This window comes from Brassica rapa, chromosome A03 (genome assembly GCF_000309985.2).
Source record: "Brassica rapa cultivar Chiifu-401-42 chromosome A03, CAAS_Brap_v3.01, whole genome shotgun sequence".
NCBI classification, from domain to species: Eukaryota; Viridiplantae; Streptophyta; class Magnoliopsida; order Brassicales; family Brassicaceae; genus Brassica; species Brassica rapa.
The window spans coordinates 33,177,542-33,199,003 of NC_024797.2; the positions used below are offsets into that span (position 1 = coordinate 33,177,542).

General features: G+C 37.4%; 2 protein-coding genes across 3 annotated transcripts; both read right to left on the reverse strand.

Annotated features, from left to right (window-relative positions):
• Positions 1-2,933: 2,933 nt before the first annotated feature.
• On the reverse strand, positions 2,934-10,539 carry LOC103862636 (dynamin-2B). 2 transcript variants are annotated; one of them, XM_009140326.3, is made up of 22 exons: positions 10,171-10,539; positions 9,751-9,801; positions 9,523-9,643; positions 9,317-9,409; positions 8,938-8,999; positions 8,658-8,775; positions 8,187-8,523; positions 7,640-7,787; positions 7,208-7,309; positions 6,999-7,118; positions 6,659-6,742; positions 6,453-6,580; positions 6,001-6,085; positions 5,742-5,892; positions 5,293-5,369; positions 4,992-5,048; positions 4,579-4,723; positions 4,348-4,487; positions 3,955-4,068; positions 3,777-3,844; positions 3,523-3,686; positions 2,934-3,428 (listed from the first exon to the last, which is right to left on the reverse strand). In XM_009140326.3, exons 1-22 carry the CDS (start codon positions 10,309-10,311, stop codon positions 3,184-3,186), a joined length of 2,751 nt encoding a protein of 916 aa, XP_009138574.1. In that variant the 5' UTR covers positions 10,312-10,539; the 3' UTR covers positions 2,934-3,183. The 2 variants fall into 2 exon arrangements, with proteins under 2 accessions (XP_009138574.1, XP_009138573.1); XM_009140325.3 differs by having other exon boundaries at positions 3,517-3,686.
• A 110-nt stretch (positions 10,540-10,649) lies between these two features.
• LOC108871216 (protein ALP1-like) lies at positions 10,650-20,736 on the reverse strand. Its single transcript, XM_033286098.1, has one exon. It carries the CDS (start codon positions 16,215-16,217, stop codon positions 15,006-15,008), a length of 1,212 nt encoding a protein of 403 aa, XP_033141989.1. The 5' UTR covers positions 16,218-20,736; the 3' UTR covers positions 10,650-15,005.
• Positions 20,737-21,462: the final 726 nt, after the last annotated feature.

Genomic DNA, 21,462 nt, shown 5'->3' on the forward strand with positions numbered 1-21,462 from the left:
TCAGGTTTTGGCTAAGGTTAGAAACTACATCTCATTAGGTTGGGTTAGAGTTTAGTTGTCATTGATGTTATTTTTCTCGTCGCTGGTTTGCTGTCAATAGTCTCTACTCGTCTTGGTGATCTGACGTCTATGCTTTTTTTTTCATAGATCGAGGATGATTCCACAGTTTGTTGATTTCATTTTATCTCTTTTTATCGCTTTGTTCTCTCATCTCATTGCACCTTTCATCCCTGATCACGTCTCTGGTGGCTCTTCTAAAAAGCCATTATTGTCACTTAATCATGTACTGTTTTCTTCTTTTTCTATTTAAGGAACTACTTCCAAAAACTTTCCACATTGCAATCTCAGGTGAATAAATATAATAACTTTTCGCCATTTATCCGTCTACTAAATTCATGTTACTTCTTAAGAGATGGGACACTTATTCTGGGATATTTCATCCATGATATTACACAACAAAGATGTAGCCATATTGAAAGAAAATATTGTTGTGAAGAATTGTAATTTGGAGAAGATTTTTTCACTTTCATTTTTTATTTTTTATGTTATGGAATATCTGGTAGTGCATCTAGGAGACGAAGCTCTTTTTTGGTGCAGCTTAGAGCATCTCCAAAAGAAACTCTATAACTCCAAATATAGAATTTTTTGCTCTCCAAAAAGGAACTTCAAAACTTCAAATTTGAAGTTTTGAAGAGTGAAACTCCAAATATAGAGTTTCACTTTTCAAAACTTCAAATTTGAAGTTTCATCTTTTTATTTGCATTTTGGTCCTTACAATTATACATCATATTTCTAATTCTTAAATATATTTTTGTTTATTGTTTTAATCCTTAAAACTTTTATATCTCATAAATATTTCAAATTTGTTTTATAAATTGGAGTTTTACACATGAAATTAAATAAAAAAATTTAAAACAAGATTTATAATATTTTAAAACTAGAATTAAACAACAAGAATATTACAAAAACCCATAATAAAAACTTATTAAAAAGACACATGAAGACATAATTATTACTCAAATTTAAATATTATAACAACACTAATAGTATGGTAAATTTGCTCTGGAACCTCCAAAATCTCCAAAATATTGTCCAAACAAATTTTGTGTAACCGAAGATGATTGTTGTTGTTGCTCTTGAAGCATTTTCGTATGATTCTTTCTTGTTCAGATCGAATGTATTCACGAATATTAACATCATTAATAGAATCTAAGTTTTTTAGCAATTTCCTCTTTTACTTCTTTAAAAGCTAACTTTTTTGCTTCATTTTGCAGTCGTAATTCAATCATCTCATGACATTTTTTCCTGCTTGTTGTACTTTCGTTTAAAAGATCAAGGATTTTTTCGTTTGATGATATTAAACTATCAGCAGCCATATTGTGAGGATATCCGATTTCAACAATTTTTGGCTCGTAATCTACAAATAAAAAATAAAGAGAATCATTTCTTACTTCGAAATGCACTAGTTGATCATATTTGTGAGCATTATGGAAATAATTTTATGGAATAATGTAATATTTGCTTGCAGTTTAATATTTAATTATGTACTTTTATTTATAATTTTATATTTTAGTGTAAGATTTTTTAATTAATATTTCTGTAATATTTATATATATGTACAAGTTATTTATAAAAGTTTTATGAATTTACATCAACTATGACAAATATAAGGACCATAGTGTAAAATATAAATAATTTTAAAGTTAGGTTTGAAGTTTTACTTTTGGAGAAGAACACATTGAAACTTCAAATATAAAGTTTTGAAAACTTCAAAATAGAGTTCCTTTTTGGAGATGCTCTTAGATTGTTGTATACATATACCATCTTAAAAAAAGAGAGAGTTGATAACAAAGCACACACTAAATGTTTCATTATTGCATAATATGTTAATGAGAAGATTTCAAATGTTTCGGTGAATGTCAAATGTAATAAGGATCATACTGAGGTTGGGTTTCATTTCTTTTATTAATTTTTGCACAAAAAGTAACGTTTCATTTTTATAATAACACCAAAAATATACAGAAATATAAATGTCTGAGACATATTTTTAAACTTTAAATGTTTAATATTTTTAATTATTTTTCATTATATCTTAGATAAAAAGAACTCTAAATCTTATTTATAAAACTGAATTGTTTTTTTTTCAATGTCTTAGATCTGTTAGTAAAAATCAGATTTTCTTAAATAAAAAGTGTAAATTTCCAATATGTAAAAATGTAAAATTTATGTAGTTTACTGATAAATCTCTCAAATAACATATTACATTTCATTTTAACTGTTTTCTACTGAAATAAACGATACAGTAGATAAAAAGTAACACTTAACGGTTTGTAAATGGGCAAATCTCCAAAATAGCACATTTCTAAGTTTAAATCACAAAAATAGCACTCAAAAACTAAAATGACCAAAATAGCATTTTATCTTTTGAAAAATTTAATTTTTTTTATTTTTCAAAATTTGAAATCTTATCCCCAAAACCTCACTTCTTAACTCTAAACCCTAAAACCTAAACTCTAAACCTTAAACCCTAAATTCTAAATCCTAAACCCCACCCCTTGAGTGCTATTTTTGTAACTTTTGACTTTAAGTGCTAGTTTGAGAACAAAAACTTGATTTATTGCTATTTTGGTATTTTTTTCTTTGTTAAATTACAGATTTAAAACGTTGAAAAACTAGTTAAGAAGAGCTTTTTTTCCAGTTCAAAATAATTTTATTATACTAATAAAATTTTATGTTGCTTAAAAATTTTGTTGACAAAATCAGTGACGGGAGAGTAAGCAGAGTTTTTATTTAACAAATTCTCTAACTACACTATGTTCATTTCACCCACGAAATTAAAAATTCTTATTGTCTTTGTACTTCATAATTCCATCAAAAATAAAAGCTTTGCTAAATATGAGAAATTTACACTTAGCTTTTCCCAAGATTAGATGTTAAGAAAACAAAACGCTTATCTTGAAGACAAAAAGAAAAACATGACCAAATGTACCTCTAAAAATATATTTATCTACAAACACACGCAAGGACATTATCATCATCATATTCATATCATCATAATTGCTCTTTTTTATATATGAGCTAATGAAGACATAAGAAAAAAGCTAGTCCCAGAAATGGGGACCAATCCCAAGAAGGAAAACAAAAGAATGTGTTTGTGATAACATACCTGTGAAACAGGTTCTACTAATACCTGTAAGATGACCCACCAGACTGTGGTGGTGCCGGTGGGAGCCTGTTTGGTGTGGTGCGACGGTTGCTACCACCAGACCCAGAAGAATCATCCTCACCATTCTGAGCTGGATCACTGTACCGTCGGCTGTGACCACCAGATCCATACCTCTTTAATGAGTCCGGTCCACTAGCAGCAGCGTTAAACGCATTCATCCAATCCTCCCCAGCAGACCCTCCATTGGTTCTCGGGCTGCTTTCTGCAATAATACAACACAAGAAAAATAAGGTTACATGCTAGCACAATATTGAGAGACCATATGTGTATTTATTAATATATATTTATACCAGTACCGCTGTCAGACCAGCTTGAAGCAGCAGCTGCTCGGTTATCGTGAATGCTAAGCTGCCTTGTGAGCTTTGAAAGAAGAGATGACTGCTTCTGGTAACGGTCTCTTTTTCTTTTGACGTTCTGATCCTCTTGAATCAAAGATTCAATCCTCTCATTACCTATCGCGCTGCAGATCAATGCAAGAGAGAGACAAATAAGCACCCCATCACAGTCGTATTGAGTTACACTACGACTTATCGGATAAAAGATATGAAACCTTATAGAACTATAGAGCTGGTTCAGCATGTCTTCCTTTGATTTCTCCACTTGACAAAGAACAACGGCCTGTTGAAAGCAACAAATGGGTTTAAGTAATGTGATCCGAGTAATAAAAAGGGAGAAGATATACATGGGAAATCTTTCATTTTTCAAGAATGCTAATTAGTCTAGTCTACCTTTGGAACATTTGCGGCAAGGCTATTGAGAACAGCTTCAACGTAACCCCGTACTTCTTGGGACATCCACCGCAATTCCTCTTCCGGGTCAACCGGTTTTCTAACCATCTTATCCTGAACAAGAAACGAAATGCGGACAACCAAAGCAAAACCGTATTTTATCACCACATCATTTAAACCAAGTCTACGGGTAAAATGGTTAACCCTCTTTCAAGTATGACCCACAGAGACGTCAGTTTATACTCATTCAACATTGAGCGTTTCAAGCCATATAGGGAAACTAACACTAAAGACTGTATCATCATGATATTGGTACTGGATTAAGATCAGCTAACCGATACAAGATAAAAAAAATTCACTGAACAAGAGGGATGTTGTCCTCGTCTGACTTACAAGTGAACCTTCTGAAAGACTTTGTCTCATGGAAGCGCCACCTACTTGGCCTCCTCGGGCTTGGATAACCTTTTGCAGCTTATTAATCCATTCATTCTTATCGACCATGCTCTCAGCCTTCAGAATCAGTGCATTGTGCGCTGCAAATTAATAGTTTTTTTAAGACTTGCTCATACATACAGCACAAAAGAAGAGGGTCAAGCAGCTAACTTTTATAATAGCTCGACATACCTTTAAGTACAGTCTTATATGGAACTCTGCATGTTATCTTAAATACAAGGCCTGGTCCTTTTGAATCTGGTCCATTTGATTTCTTATCTTTCGAGCTCTTTGATTTCTCTCCTTCATCATCAGAAATTTCTTCAATACTGCATTCCTGAACATAACAGCGTTTCATGAGACAAAAATGTACGTATTGTGAATCTTGATAAAATTGCGAAAGCTAAACGTTATTTTTGAAGCATCCAGGTTTTCTCAGTGGTAACGGTAATTAAACGTTTTGCAGAGTAGGCTTCACAATTACAGGTAAACATAATTCATCAACAGGTGGCAGAGGACCATTTAATACGAAACCCTATTATTAATCTTTTAATTGCAGATACAACTTCGACCAACGAAAAGTAAATACTGGAAGAGAATGATACCTCCAAAGTTACAGTGCCACGGAAGTTCCTTTCTTCTTGCTTTTTCGTATAACCAAGCTGAGGAAAGATAAATGCAAAGGCAGATCACTTCAGCAACAATCATAACTAAATTGTTCTAAGTAAAAGAAAAGTACAATGTTAATTATGGAGCATCTATATTTTGTCATCAGCACTAACGTAAAGAAAACGTTTTCTGTGTAAATGATTATATACTGCTAGCATAACAGTTAAAATTAAAATGCACACAGTCTCTTTTGCAAATATTTGAATAGCATGAAGGATATTTGTTATAAACGCTAACCTTTCCAGTCTTTTCATTCAAGACAAACCATCGCCTACTCCAGCCATTTGTCTTTGCACTTTTCTTCATCAAGTACCCTGCGCAACAGAGTAAAGTTAAGTTGAAGACCATGGAAGCTGGTTTTATAACAAACTAAAACCATGAAAGTGCATCTTGCACTACTTCACGCTAAAGTCGCAGGCAAAAAAAAGAAAAAAAAAAGATATCGTCAACTGAAAGAAAAACTTGAAAGCTGGTGATTTATCAACAAGTAAATTCAAGAAAAGCCGATCCTACACCAGTCCAAAGCTTAACTGGCAGTTAGGAAATAGAAAAGACGAAGAAATCACGCAATTGAGCTGAAATCACGCAATTGAGCTGAAGATAAGCTTAGCAGCAACAAATGCAAGGTCGGAGCAAAAAGAACTACGTTAGAAAGCCACTGTGAAGAATTATATTAAAGTAAAGACCTGCTGTTATCTCCCCCTCAGGTCCCGCAGTCTTTAGACCAGAGACCTCTGGCGTTTCTTTATCTTTGTCTTTATCTTGCGGAAGAAATTTGTCTTTCAATGATTTCAAGCTACCACCAGTTGAGGACCCATCTGGCTGAGGACTAGATGCCTGGTTTGCAAGGAGAAACGAGAATTGTTACATCATTAATTTATATAAAAAACTTGAAAGCAATATCCAGTGTGAAAAATCCAGATCTATTATGAGATAAAGGCAAACCCTGTTTAGGAGAGATTGCTCTGCATCTTGTCCCTTTTTAGATGAACGACCTTTAAGCTCGTCCTCACGACGTTGCCTTTCCATTCTGATAACGATAGTAAACCGTGCAGCCAGAGGACGTAACAATAATGAGATATGCATCAAAAACGAAAACAATAAAAGCATGTGCTAATGAGTATATTATAAATATCAGGACTTGTGCGGCAAATTCTGCAGCTATGGGACTACTAAGAAAGGTGAATATGTAACTGTAGTGAAGGCATGTAGAAACATAAATGTTTAATTTACAGGCAAACATACAAAAACAAAAAAAGCAGGACACCCAAAAAAGTAGATCCATTCGACATGTTTAAAACTGTCATAAAGTAAATAAATTAAATTAACCAGTTCGATGAGCTAAAGCCACTCGAAATGACAGAGCCGAAAAAAAAAGACAGGAAAGCTGATGTTACCTTCTTTGTACGAGGCGGATGAAGTGCTGAGGTGGAACAAACGCACGCTCCATATCAACTAGTGCAACTACCATCTTCTTAGCTTCATTCTTGAATCCATCAAGTGCGGCACTTGCTATAGCAACGACCTGGTTCATAAGCATATTAAGAAAAAGAATGCGATTATGAAGATGAAAATGCTATTTAGCAGTGAAAAGCTCTAATACCTCTCTCTTAAAAGGAGGATATCTCCCAAGACCAGGTGTGGCATTCGCGGAAGCTGAAACTATGTCAACAAGCACTCGGTGAACCTAATCAAAAGTTCAGACGGTAAGCAACCAGTTATGAAAATAAAAATGAAACTTGACAGTATTGCCAATAAGACTGAGTAGGACTCCAATAAATCTAGATCGTGACAACTAAAATATTATAGTAATGTGTTGAACAGACCATGAGTAACAAGCAATGGCCAATGTTCCCAATTAGTAATTTAGGCATTTCAATCCTATGCAGCTGAAGGTAGAGGAAGCAACACTAGATAAACTATAAATACTAACATCGACACACCTCATCAACGCATAGTCGTGCTGGGTCTTTAGCTAACTCAAGAACAATCTTTATCAACGATCTCAACCCTTTCTCCGGAGATATAAGATAAGGTTGATAACCATCTGCCTCTAATACAATCTGAAACGGTTAGGAAATCAACTGTCAAACTCCCATCTAAATTTTTATTTGTTCATATGATTTGAGGCAAAAAAAATCCAGAAACCCACCCTTTTAACATTATTCAAGTCAAAATATCTATCCAATGGAAGCTGCTTTATACGGTTGGGGAAATTGCCTTCAAAACTTGCAACAACTTTCCAACCACTTCCCTGCACAAAATTTTGTTAAAAACAACAATAATTTACAGAGCTCCAAAAGCGGCTTCACCACATGAAAGACACAATCACAAGATATGCAATTCAAAAACTTGTTCAGTGAAAAGAGTATGCAAATCCAATATTAATTTCATTAAATTCCAGCTGATATTAAGGCAATCGTCTTGAAGTTTTTTATCCTCTCTACATTAAAACAGCACTAAACCTTTTCCGTTACAAGTAGCACAACGAAAACGGTAATCAGATATTTTACTAGGCAATCAGGGTGCTTATTTGAAGTTTCCAGACTATAGTATTATTCAGCTTATGTAGGAAAATACTCACTTCACCACCAGCCAAGTGGAGAAGAAATTTGTCCTCAAACTCACGGCAAAGCTCCAAAGCTATAGCCCTTGTACCTTCAACACTACTAACTAGTTGTTCGCCAAGCCTTGCTAATTCGTCTTGCACTACTTGAGACTTACCCTGGAGTCTGCATGTAAGCACAGAATTTGAATGTTCAGAGGTTTCAAAAGAACCAGAATTATGTCTCTGAATAATCATCCAGAAAACTAAAACAAAAGACAGTATGACACGGGAGATGGAAGAAACATATCAGATTCACAGAGGATAAGCATAGACCAGCACATATTGGGAAAAAGCTTTCTAGTACATATCATGAGAAGTGCGCTAATAAGGATGGGAGCTTGAAAGATCAAGTAACTAAACCTAAAGACTACTTCCACTTCAAAGATTAAGAAGCGGGTAGGCTTTCATGCAGCAAACTGCATGTCTTCCCTAAAGTACAAGTATAGAAAATATGCAAAACAAGCAATCCATTTTCATTTGCAAATATAGCATCTTAAAGCAAACATATAGAGCGAGAAAATACCCAGACAAGATATTTGGTAGCCTGAGCTTCATTCTGCTACGAATCTGGCTAGCAAGAGTGTCCACCAGGGCAATTCTGCCAAGTTTGTTTTGTGGAGCACCAGTTAAAATGGATTTGAGGCTTTCAGTCTCAGCACGCCAAGCAGTTTCTAAAGAATTCTCACTGCCTCCAGACTGCGCTGATGCGATTGAGACAGATTGACCAATAAGTGCAACCCATGGAATATCAGTTGTTTTCGGAGGTCCCTGGTTTGAAAGAAGAGCCTGAACTGCTGCAAGCGCTTTTGGGTTCTCTGCTGCCTGGTCAATTTTGCTGATAATTCCTACGGTCCTAGTGCCTATAAACAGGGAAATATGTGAATATTTTTTTGTTCTAGTAAATTTTAAGAAAATCCAATGGTTTAGTACGGCCAATCGCAATACTTCAAAAATGTAATGAAGGGTTTCAATAATGAAAATTTTAAGCACTCACTGTCTGGATCATACTCCTTTGCGGTCTTCAGGGCTCGACAGGAAGAAATCTCAGACGCCTGGCTAGCAGGCACAATAACCAACAGTATGGCATCGTTGTGCTGTGCATGTTCACCAATCTTGCCAAGAGAGTAAAGGAACAAATTACAAGAAATAAAAATAAGAAAATGAATCTATGTTTCCCTTTCAGCCAGAAAATGTCGAATAAAAATGTTGAAAATGTGTATGGTTGACAGGTGGACCAGGGGAATGACAAAGCATCATGCAGTTCATAATCTTACCATTGCGTCATCAACAATTCTCTGGTCCAGTCCAGGCAAATCAATCAATTTCAGTGGTGGAGCTGCAATTTAAAGGGGACAAATATGTCATGATGATTAAAGAAAACAGTAAGGAAGCAATTGATATGTAGTGCTTCATAGCCTTTGTTCATACATATAATCCGATATCCCCAACTTAGCTTAGATTCTACCCCAAAAAAAAAAAGTGAAGCTGCTAATGTGCATTTTAGTTAGTGGTGGCAACACATTACAGCTGAGTCGTTCACTGATGTCAGGGACATATTCAGATACCCAAAACTTAGCTTCGATAATATGAATGCTAAATTGACCAAAAAATGCGGCTTCAGAATTATGATTGTCTAAGTAAGAAAGGACTTACCAGTGCTTGTACGAAGCTTTAGGTATATTTCATCACGACCCCTCCCTGTGGCTCCTTTGCTAAGCCTATCCTGTAGAGAATGTCTTAGGGCACCTACATAACATCCATGCAGAACAAACGAAAACATTACATACACTGTATCCTACATGCAGAAATAAAATTACAAATCATTTCCAAATTACATAGGTGCATATAGGGAGCCTTACTTGCAGAAACTTGTTGAGATTTATTGTCAATTTGCAAGATTATTGCCTTGCTGCTCAGAGATTCCTCCCTACTGAGGTCAATGATGATAGGAGCCCGTGTAGCACCATTCTCACCCGTCGGCTGTCCATCGTAGTAGGTCCCAAACAGAGACAGAAGAAGGGGGTTAGCTTAAAGAAATTGCATTAGCTTAAAAAAAAAAACTCCCGCACACTCTGTATACAAGTTACCAGAACTGGATGTCCAATTAAGCTATTCAAAACTGCGGACTTCCCAGCTCCCTGTTCCAGCAAGCAAAGCGAGAAAACTTAACCCTTATAGGTTCCAGTGACATCTTCCAGCAGACAAGTGACAACAGAGAAATCAATCTGACAAGCAAAGCTCATACTTTGTGCAAGTGAAACTCTCACATTTTCAAATATCAAACACATCAACCTTATTCCTTCCAGGTATTAACCTCATAGAATCAAACAATTCATGATGAAGACAACCACAGCAAAACAAGCTACGAACCAAGAATGCATCCTACTAAACTCCTAGATTACAGGTATAAATATATTTCAACAAACCTCATTGAGATCCACCATACGGAATCCAAAATCTACACTAACTAAATACAAACACACATCGAAGAGAAAGGAAACCCCCACCACATTTCCTAGGGCAACAACGTTGAGAGAAGTAGCCGGGCGTCTAGAAGAAGAGCTCTCCTCGGGATCTTCGTCAGCGAGCAGCGCCGCCGCTTGTCTCATTGAATCCGAAAGCTGAGACAACTCATCGATCGCCTCCATAATAGAGCTCGAATTATCGGATTCAATAGTACGAGATCTACACGAAGAAAAGCCACTAGATCCGAAATGGATGACTACACAGGGCGCTGAATTTTCCGGCGTTAAAGATCACCGGAATTTCAAATTCGGTCGCGACGGTGCTAAGCTAAGATGTGCCTTTTCGTCGGGGTGAGAATGAGCGAAGACGACTCATACAACACCCAAACTCTTTTATTCGTTATTAATTATTATTAATTTACAAATGTTTCAAATTTCAACAAAAAAAAAAAAGGAAAAACTGAATTTTACACAAATCCCTTATATACTAAAGCACAAATCCCTTATATACTCTTTTTCTCCTACTCTTCTTATAACCTTTTTCCTCTTTTAGATATTAGCAGAAGCTACATTTTGCAAAATGAAAAAGTGACGCGATCAAAATATGTCGGTAACATTTCAAAATGGACTAAATCTATTATCGCTGAAATATATATGTTTTATTTATTGTGCTTGTGATTATTCAGGGAACGAGAGTTAGAGAGATTCCTATGGGAGCATATGCACAAGACTTCTAACTTTAGAAGCACCACAAGAAAAAAACAGAGAAAAATTTGTTGATAACCAGAAGGTAACAAATGTGATAAAGAAACTCGGATGGTAGGGGAAACGATAAAGATTCATGTCTACTTTCTAGAGCAAGACCTAATCTGATGAGGTTAGTCTTCCTATTTTTTATTTGCATGTTTATATTTTTATTTTCAGTGAAAATAATACAAACGAATTGACCAAAGAAAACAAAAGCAGATGGACGAAGGAAAAAAAAAAACAAAAAGATTGGTATTTTAATTTTCTCTGTGCAAGAGATATGCCTTCTCTCAATTTGTTTGCATGTGTAATGATTTATTTTATTTTGAAAATACGATCAATAATTTACAGTTTGGGTTTATATTGAATTGTTGCAAGATATAACATCAAACTTCTTTCCCGTGCAATGCACGGGAGATAATACTAGTGTAAATGTAAAGGGACAATTGCAATTTAAATCATAACTCTATTGCTAACACTTAAAACACTGAAATTTGTTTCAGTAAGATATTAACTCTATTGGCCAAGCTTTGCGACAGAATTGGAGAGGATAGAGACATTACAGATATGCTTCCTGGACTTCAGCATCATTCATGTTCCACGGGCGTGCAATCAGATTTCAGATTTTTTAGCTAAGACTGCAAGATCCTTTCATAGGGAGTTACTTTTTATTGGTTGTTCTATTCCGGTTTGGTTACCCAGACCACCTCAAGTTTGAGTAATAGAATAGCCTTTTGACGCCAAAAAAAAAACTCTATTGCTAACACTTAAAACACTTAAATTTGTTTCAGTAAGATATTAAATATTGAAACTAATTTATTTGTTTAACACATCAAAACTGTGACTGGTACTCTTACTAGTCAAAATAGGTGACATGATGGTTTATTCGTTTAAATATATATTTTTAATTAGTATAAAAAAATAAATTAGATAAAAATTCAAAATACATTTTAAAACTTGATAAAAAAAATTCAAAAAACACAAAAACAAAATTCAGTACAAAATTAAAAAAATAAAAGGGAAAATTTCATATTTACCACTTTCATTCTACCGTTATTCATCTTCACCACCACTAAATGGATATTTTCAATATTGTAATAAAGAGATAGGCAACAAAAAAAAAACGCTTTCGATGGCTACACAAACGGCGATCTAGGTTCTACGCTCTCGATGCCTTCTCACCGGTGGGATCCAGGAATCGGCGGCGAAGTTGGGTTAGGAAATGAAAATCATGAAAAAAGAAAAAGGAAACTTCAATCAGGGGATCTTTTTCAAATCTCCGATGTTGTAGATCGGGTACAGGAATTTGGATTCAATGGTTTTTATGGAAATCAAGGATATCTGCGAAATGGATCTCGATATTGGCAATCATATCGATGAAATCGCATGACTACTCAGGTATTATCTGTGATCACTCAATTATAAGGAATCTAATCTGTTATAAGGACAACGGAGGAATCATTCACGGATTTGATTTGATTGATATATGGAGATTGGTGATTTTCGATGGTTTTAATAAGAGGATCTCATGGAAAAGTCGGGAAATGCGATATAATCTCGTGATTAATTTTGAGATATTTGGCATTAACGAGGGAAATAATGGGGGTTGGAGAGAGAGGAGAATATGGAATCAGTATAAAATACTCTTCAGTTTTCTTCTTTGTTGTATCATATTGTTAAGCTTCTTTGCAATTATCCACAACAAAGAAAAAGATATTTATCTCATTTGGCTTTCCATGACGCAGAGCCAGTTGCTGGGAAATGGTGGGGATTTGAAGGATGGAGAGGGTACTAGGAAAAGGCTGAAGATATCAGTGCCGCACTTCGACAACTCGGCTCTCATCAAAACTTATTGCAAAACTTTAATTGGAAAATGCATGAATCCACCAGAGCAAGACATGAAGGCGCTTATTCAAAATATTCCAAAGATCTGGAAGCTGGAGGATCGAGTGGTGGGGACAGATCTAGGGCTTGGGAAATTCCAGTTTGATTTTGAGAAGGAGGAAGAGATCGAAGCGGTTCTGAAGCTGCAACCCTATCATTTCAACTACTGGATGTTGGCTCTTGAACGCTGGCAACCGAAGAAGTCTCAGTTATTTCCATCATAAATAATGTTTTGGGTTCGAGTTCTTGGAGTTCCGATGGAGTTCAAGACGTTTCTTACCTTTGAAAGCATTAGTGATGCTCTTGGGCAAACGGTATCAGTGGACCTTGATCATTCAAGAGTCCAAGTGGTGGTGGATACTTTTCAACAGCTATGCTTTGAGACCACTGTGGATTTTAACGGAGGTGAGTTCTACGATGGTGAGGAAGCTGTGATATCACTGAGGTAGGAGAAGCTCTTTGGCTTTTGTTCACTCTGTTCTAGTTTATGCCATAAGGAAGAGAAGTGCCTGTAGAACCTAAAATCTACACAAAGTATTTGATAGTGATCGGGGTTGATTTAGGGAAGACAAATGATGTGGGCAACGATATCTTTAGAACACAACGATGTTAAGTAGTTTCCGGTAGGCGAAAATAGACTTTATTGATAACATGGATCGAATACAATGAATTGAACTAGATCGAGTGATACAAACCAGGTTGATAAAGAGAGAATCTAAAAGTGGGAAGACAACAAGATTGATGTGAATGTGTAGCTCTCTTTAGGGTTTTCAACGTGTCATCTTCCGTGTTTCTTCTTCTTCCTTTATAGTAAGTCAACTCCGAGATCCCTGGGGTAGCTCCGCGATCTCAGCTTCTTGTTTTGCGATCTTTGCGACTCCTTCTTCGAGCTCGATTCTCGTTGTAGGCCTCGGCCTGTCTCAGCCCATTCCTTTGATCGTGGCCCATTTTGGTCTTGACCAAAATTGGGTCCAACATTTGTCTCGCAGCCTCTTTTGATTTGATCGAAAGGAAAAAGAGGCGGTTATCCTTCGGTCTGGATTTTATGGTTGGATAATTGAAATCGTTCGGGCTCGGTTTTAACGATCGTTTTTGAAAAGAGCCGTTTATCGGCGCGTTTTCTTTAATTGGTAACGGCTACTTTAGCCGCCGCTAGGGCGTAGACTAGGTTATAGTTGCTTTACTTTATAACAATGATATAGTCGTTAAGATGGCTTATATATATATATATATATATACGTGGGAGGTTTTTCTTTTAGTCTTATCTCCGTTTCCAATATCAAATCTCTTTCTCTCTTGCTCTGAATCTTTCTATTCTTCGAGCTAAAGATGCGTTCGTCTCTCAATTTTCCTCATCCAACTACTACCGCAGATGATCTCGAGAACCTTTACGAGGTTTATGGAGTTGATCGTTCTGTCGTCCTTGATTTGGCCGGTATGAATGAGACCCCTCAAACCGTGAGAGAGGGCTACTACGGAGCCTATCTTTCCTTTTTTTCACTCCTGTGGTCTTATCTTCCCGATCCCGGAAGCGATACTTGAGATCTTGGCGGAGCTTGGGCTATCGCTTTCTCAGCTTCTCCTGAACTTTCTCAGGCATCTTGTTGCCTTTTTGGTTAAGGCTAGGGAAGAGGGTCTTGCTTTCTGTTGGGGAAAAATATTCCATGAAAAGATTATTCCAGCTTCCGTCTTACAGGTCACTGCCCCTAGGGTCTGGGTTCCTGCCTCTGGGTCCCAGGTCCCTGTACCCGAGTCTGGGACATTCCTCCGTCTTCCAGGCCAAGTGATTTCTCCTGCCTTAAGATAAATGGAAATCTTCCATTTATCAGGTAACCAGCTTGGACAAGAAGGATTATCCCTAAATCTAAAGGTCTAACTGGTGACCACTTTAAAAATGAAAGGAATCATAGGGAAAAGAATCTAAAGGAATGATATGGAATTAATTAGAACGAAAAATTGTAGAGAAGGAATGTAACAAATTATCAGTGAATGGTAACCAAAACAAGGAACAAAATTTCAAACAATAAATAATTAGATAATTAACTCTAAAAAATACTAAAGAATGTAAGCAAGTTTTTTGGTCTACGCTTCATGTTGCCACGTCCATTTCAATTGCCACAATGCATGTAGCTCATAACTACAAAACAAAAACTTGTGTTACTGAAAGTATATATTTGTGCTTTTTAAGAGATATAGATATATCCAAGAATTTGTATATAATAATAAAGAGAAAAACACACACTGACCTATACTCGACGGGAGCCAAGTCTTTTATCTGACCACAGTTGTGTAGCAATCTGATCTCGAACAATCTTCATATAAACTGCCGTTGATGTTTCTTCATTTCCTCGTACATCATTTTCATCATCTGAATCGTTCTCACTTTGATGCATATGCACACCACTGTTCTCCATAGTCGCTTCCTCAAAATCAACATCTTTAATTTTGTTCCACCTAATAAAATTGTGAAGCCCCATTGTTGCAAATATAACGTTCCTCTGTGTGGAGATGTCGTACCTTGGGAATTCATTTAAAACCATCCACTTTTTCTTCCATACACCAAACGTACGTTCAATAACTGAACATAATGATGCATGCCATCTATTGAACATTTCCTTACTATTTCTTGGAGGCTCGCAATTTATAAAGTCTTGAAGATGATATCGAGTACCTTCTTTTCTTTCTTTTCGGTATGGAGCTAAATAACCACGTCTATTTGCATAACCAGAATCTACAAGATAATATTTTTCTCCAGGAGGTTTAGGAAACAACGGATCATCGCGCATAGCGGTATCTAGCACTCTAGAGTCATGTGTTGATCCTGCCATTCCAACAAAACAATACGTAAAAAGCATATCGTGATCACATACTCCTAGAACATTTAGACTTGCCGTTCCTTTCCGGTTCACAAATCGTAATGCATCACGACCTGGAGTCACCATTACAGGTACATGTGTTCCATCAAGAGCCCCGATAGATCCATTAAAATATGGCCAATATCGTTTATCTCCTTGTAAACTATTAGATATTGCTTCAAACTCAGAAGCAGTTCTTGGCCGTAAGTAGTCAACTGCCAATTTTACCATTGCCCCCAGAACATGATGAAACTTTCTACCTATAGTCTCCTGGGCATGACCGAATCTTAAACCGATGTCATGTTGAGTGTCATTTTGACCACAGAGAACAAGAAAAATTGCAACACTCTCATCAACTTTAATATTAAGCGACTCTTGTAACCCATACTTTTTCTCAAGGACTTCATATAAACGGATAAACGCTTCTGAGCTCATACGAATAAGAGTACGGCACGAGATTTCATTGCTGTAGATTTGTTCCCGTATTATTTTCCAACCCTTTCCCCACACGTTGTTCATTGGATTCTTGCAAAAGTTGTTTTTGTAATACTTTAATATAAGATGCATGTACCTTTGCATAAATTCTTCTTCTTCCAATAACATAAGCTCCACTAACTCATCTTCTTCTAGGTTTTCAGTTCCACGAGAAAGTAAATATATAATACGAAGATCCTACATATATATTTATAAAACTTATTATTGATATAATCCTTAGAAAAAATTCATGCTTTTATAAATAAAAATAAATAAAATCCATATAAATATCAAACACCAAAATATAAATCTCAGAAAACTTAAACAAGCTTTTCAGCATCACTTCCATCATCATGTATATGGACTACACGTGCTGCATTTTCTGTTGATTCTTCTAACTCAGAAGAGTGCATCCCAAGTAAGCCCATGAAATCAGTTCTAACAGTTTCGGTTCCCATTGAACTAGTTCCAGTCATTCCAACATTCTGAAAGAGGTTCTGACTTGTCATTAGCAGATCAACATGAGTGCATGGATTGCCGTATCTATCTATGCCAACTAAACTCTCCAAATATCTGATCTTAATATCTTGACTCTCCATTTTTATAAATGCTTCACGGACATCTACTTCATTCTTCAACAACTTATTTGCTGCCCACCAAAACACTCCAAGTTGTTCAATTGGTAGTTTTTCTAGAACAGCCGTCGCATCACCATATGATAGCTTTTGAACTTTTCGTGACCGTAGTTCATCCAAAATATCTTGCCGAGTATCTATTACACGTTGAAATCCACTCTCAACCTGTGTTTCAAAACTACTTCTTCTTCTTGGAGGGCGACGGGCTGATGTTCTTCGAGTTGGCGGTTGGGATCCTTGATCGTTAGTCACATCTGCAATTTGTTCGACACTTTGATCTTCTTGCATTTGGTCAAATACCGTGTCATCATTGCTAGGCTAAGAAGGCTGAATCCGCTGGATATGTTGGCCAAGCATATGCGGAGAATAACGTTCATCTTGCTCAACATCATGTTCACCAAAAATTTGGTCTAGCAAATCTTTGAACGGCAACGGTTTTTTTTTGCAACACGCTAACAAATTTTCCTTTATTTCCATATTCCTACAGAGATAACCATAAAAATGTAGGTTACTAGATTTTTAATAAGAACATAGTTAATTGTATATGCATAAAGACTTACTGCAATCCGATCAGCCCACCAAGTTTGCATCATATCTATCTGTCCAGTAGATTGATCAACTGCAACTCCAGTGCGTTTTATCAGTTGACTATTGATACTCCATAGTTTACGCAGGTAACCAATTTTGTTAGTTATTTCTGGATCCCAACAAATCTTTTCTCCCACCAACTCAAAGTATTTGTTCTCAATTCTTTTCTTAGCAGCAGCATCGGGCATTCTACTATGGTAGTCTCCTGCTCTTAATTCCGCAATGACAAGTTCAAGCATAACTTGACAGTTTTTGTCTTTCCACAGATACTAAAGTACATATTTCTAGTTGTTAACTTAAAATATCTCATTTATACAGTTGATTACTGCAGAAAAAAATTATATAACATAATTACCTGGCCTTCACGACTGGTTTCACCATCGATTGTGGTTCTTGCCTCATTGTTTGACTTACGTCCACGACGTGCTCCATTTTGATTTCTTGGAGTTGACATGATAGCTATAATATAAACACATGAAACAAGTTTTATTATTAACCAACACTGATCAGTGCGTGTGTTTTTTCTTATACACATAATAAATAATCTTAAAAGTATAGTTTACCTGCTTCTCTTGTTTCTAGATGTATTAGGGTTATATGAAGAAAAAGCTTGATGAACTAATATTATATAGAAGTAGACAAACCTACGTACATTGAGAAGTTGGTTTAAAATGTCAGTTTTCTATAAATTTATTTGGTACATTAACATATTAATTTATTTTTTTTTACCATTTTTATAGTTTTCCTTTTGATTCCTTATCTAATTTGACATGGAATATATTTACATTATATTCCTCATAAGAAAAGGAACGTGGGGGAATTTCTAATTCCTACAAGTGACAAAATTTCTCTTTAACTGGTAACAAAAGACGGGAACTGAGATGAACATAGTATTCCCTGCAATTTTTTTCCTCAATTGGTGTCACCAGTTGGACCCTAAGAGAAAGATGAAGTATTCCAATACATACGACCTCCTTTAAGAAAATGGAAATATTCTATTATCTAAGGATATAATGAATATTTCCAAATCCTAAGAAGGGAAGCACGACCTCTTCTATAAATATAGGTTTCTAAACCTAACGAGAAGGAGGCCAAGACGTCCATAACCAGAGCTCACCAATTCTACAGCTGCCAAGGCAAGATTCTACACATAGAAGACCTTCTTCTCGGACAAGCCTAGGAGAGGCTGATCCCGACAGTTACTATCGACCAAGGGAAGATATATGCTCCCTGCAGCACGTCTACAACTCTACTGACTGGCTAAGGCCACGATCTCCAGCTCATCAACAAGGTCCATCCATGCTCACTGAAGCACATCGACGCTCCATGCTCACTGCAGCATATCGACAGGTTTACCATCTGTTCGGGCTATGTGCCCCCTAGAACGGATGACTCCAACAACCTACAGAGCTACGTGCTCCCTAGGCCACGTGCCTCCATTAAGGCTACGCGACTCCATCAGGCTACGCGCCCATCTAGGCTCCGTGCCTCCACATACATGAACTAGGAACGGCTTGATCCCTCATTGAAAGGTATGTAGGCAATCCCCATTGAAGGGTGCAGCTATAAATCCAAACACCTTCCATGGTTCCACCCCTAGACGCTCAGGGACCGCCCGTGCTGGTCGGAACCATTAACTACAGATCAGGAGGCATCCAAGGACCGACCCTGGAGTCGGGACCATCAATTGCAGACCCATAAGTCCCTGCGATCTTCACTACAGACAGGCAGTTCCTGCCTAACAGCAGACCTTTCTTACTGCTACTAAGGCATTGACGACATATACCAGCTCATACCCGTATGGCACTACCCTCAGAGCAGGATCTCCTGGCTTATCCACGACCGAAGCAGGAGAAAGTATCACGACGACCAGTCTCCTTCTTCCTATCACTCCGTAGTGCTGAGCACAAATCAACTTGTCCATCGTTCCGTGGTACTCTAAAAGAGCCTACACAAAAATCCCCTAACAGTTTGGCGCTAGAAGGAGGGGAGTAATATAACTACATGATGATGGTGATGGATGAGTGCTCCAATCCACCCAAAGCTGTTCAAGGAGGAGCCAAGCCCCTTGGATTATCTACTAACCATCGGAGTCGAGCAGATAATCCTATCGAAGCTGAGTCCTTCCTACCACACTCGCAAGAGGAAACGACTTATGTCATATCCGGAGGATTAGAGACGTGCAGTGCAAGTCACTCATCCACCCCGGAAAACACCAGGAGTACTGGGAGCAATTCAACGAAAATCAAACAGGAATCCTCTCAGACCAACGAGATAAGTTTCACAGCCGAAGAACGAGAGAAAGTCATGTTACCTCATCACGATGATCTCGTCGTCACACTTCCGGTAGCAAACTGCCTGGTCAAAAGGATACTGGTAGATAGCGGTAGCTCCAGTAACATCATCTTCCAAGCGGGGACCAAAGTCTGGGGTTAGAAGAAGGAACCCTAATACACAAAGCGACCCCCTGATAGCATTCAGCGGGGAAGTAAAACAAGCAACCAGAGAAATCTTCCTCCCCATCTATGCTGAAGGAGTCAGCCTCCTTACTAGGCTTCTCGTCGTCGACTACCACTCCTCTTATAATATGATCTTAGGCCGGGCATGGATTCATGGAATGAGAGCAGTTCCCCCGACTCTCCATCAGATGATAAAGTTCCCTACCTCTCAAGGCATTAGAACAATCAGAGGAGATCAGGAAACCGCTCGCTATTGCTATCAGATCTCCTTAAAAGAGCGAACCAAAACAACATTGCCCCCGTAAGTCAAATCCCAAGCTCCGCATACAGAAGAACTAGAAGTCGAGGATATGGACGACGTACCCCTAGTAGAAGGTGACTTAACTCGCAACCTCAAGATCGGGTCCAAGCTCTCCGAAGGATTAAGAAGAAGACTGGTAGACTTCCTCCGGTCCAATTCTGAGTGTTTCACATGGTCACACTTAGACATGCCGTGGATCGATCCCGAGGTTATCATGCACCAGCTGCGAGTGGACCCCTTGCACCAGCCTGTAAGACAGAAACGGAGAAAGTTTGCTCCAGAAAGGGACGTCATAATCAACGAAGAAGTCAAGAATCTACTAAACGCGGGGTTCATCCGAGAGGTCAAGTATCCCGAGTGGCTGGCTAACGTCGTCGTGGTGAAGAAGAAAAACGGAAAGTGACGAGTACACATCAACTTTACAGATGTTAACAAGTCTTGCCCAAAGGATCCTTTCTGTAATAACCCTCACGAGCCAGTTAATTTTTGGTCGAGAAAAACTCCGCTCGACCAGTTTGGAGTTGGTCGATCAGATTTAAAAATAAAGCCGACCCGGTGAATTAATACCTCGACGGGACTGTCTTGTGGTCGAAAGGCCTCTCATTGATAGTTCTGGTAGAGTGTTAATAATGTTGGTCGAATTTTATTTAAGCTAGGCAAGCTTAGTTGAAAGCAAGACGAGATTCGAAGGATGAGAAATTTTAGTCGAAAACTGTCTGAAATTGTCGTTAAGTTTCTTAACTAAATTCCGACCAGTCTAATACTTTCACCAGCTATTCTTATTGCTTTCTCAGTAAATCAGTCACATGAGCTGCACCTACCTTCTTGCTTGCTTCACTAAATTCACATGAAAGTCACAAGCTGGTTGCTTGTTTAATAAAAACAAAATAATCTTTCTTCAAAGGAGGGAAAGGACAGCAACTTGCTTTGGTTTAAGTAAACCCTCACCTGAAGCAACTTCTTATGTTATAAAACACCATCTTCTCTCCTCTGGACGTTCATAACCTGCAAGAAAAACCAGAGAAAAATTCAGAGAGAAAGAAGAGAGAAAAATTTGTGAGAAAAACTAGTTGAAAAATTCAGAAAAAATTCAGAGAAGAGAATTGAGCATGGACAAACCTTTCTCACCATCCTGTGACTTTATCCAGTGTGTTCTGGTGTGGTTAAGAGCTGAAGGTTTGGTGTCCAAGAGTTTAGAATTACCCATATTCTTCAGCCTTTGATTTTGATCGGTAAGATGGTTGTGGATCAGTTTCTGTGAGAAGTTTTGTTGATTTGCCTACACTGGAGATAAATTCTGAATAAATCCAACCATGGATTCTTGTGGTGTTTATCAGGTTAATTCGTGGTTAGCTTGAAGAGAGACAACCAGTCAAGTTTAATTAGTTGAG

What these genes read in the sequence shown, in the direction of transcription:
- LOC108871216 (XM_033286098.1), bottom strand. Translation starts at nt 16,217, where the DNA reads ATGTTATTGGAAGAAGAAGAATTTATGCAAAGGTACATGCATCTTATA.
- LOC103862636 (XM_009140325.3), bottom strand. Translation starts at nt 10,311, where the DNA reads ATGGAGGCGATCGATGAGTTGTCTCAGCTTTCGGATTCAATGAGACAA. An exon ending in CTACCAAATATCTTGTCTGG is followed by an intron (nt 7,788 to 8,186) that starts GTATTTTCTCGC and finishes GCTTACATGCAG; the next exon opens with ACTCCAGGGTAAGTCTCAAG. An exon ending in CTGGTCTGACAGCGGTACTG is followed by an intron (nt 3,429 to 3,516) that starts GTATAAATATAT and finishes GTATTATTGCAG; the next exon opens with AAAGCAGCCCGAGAACCAAT.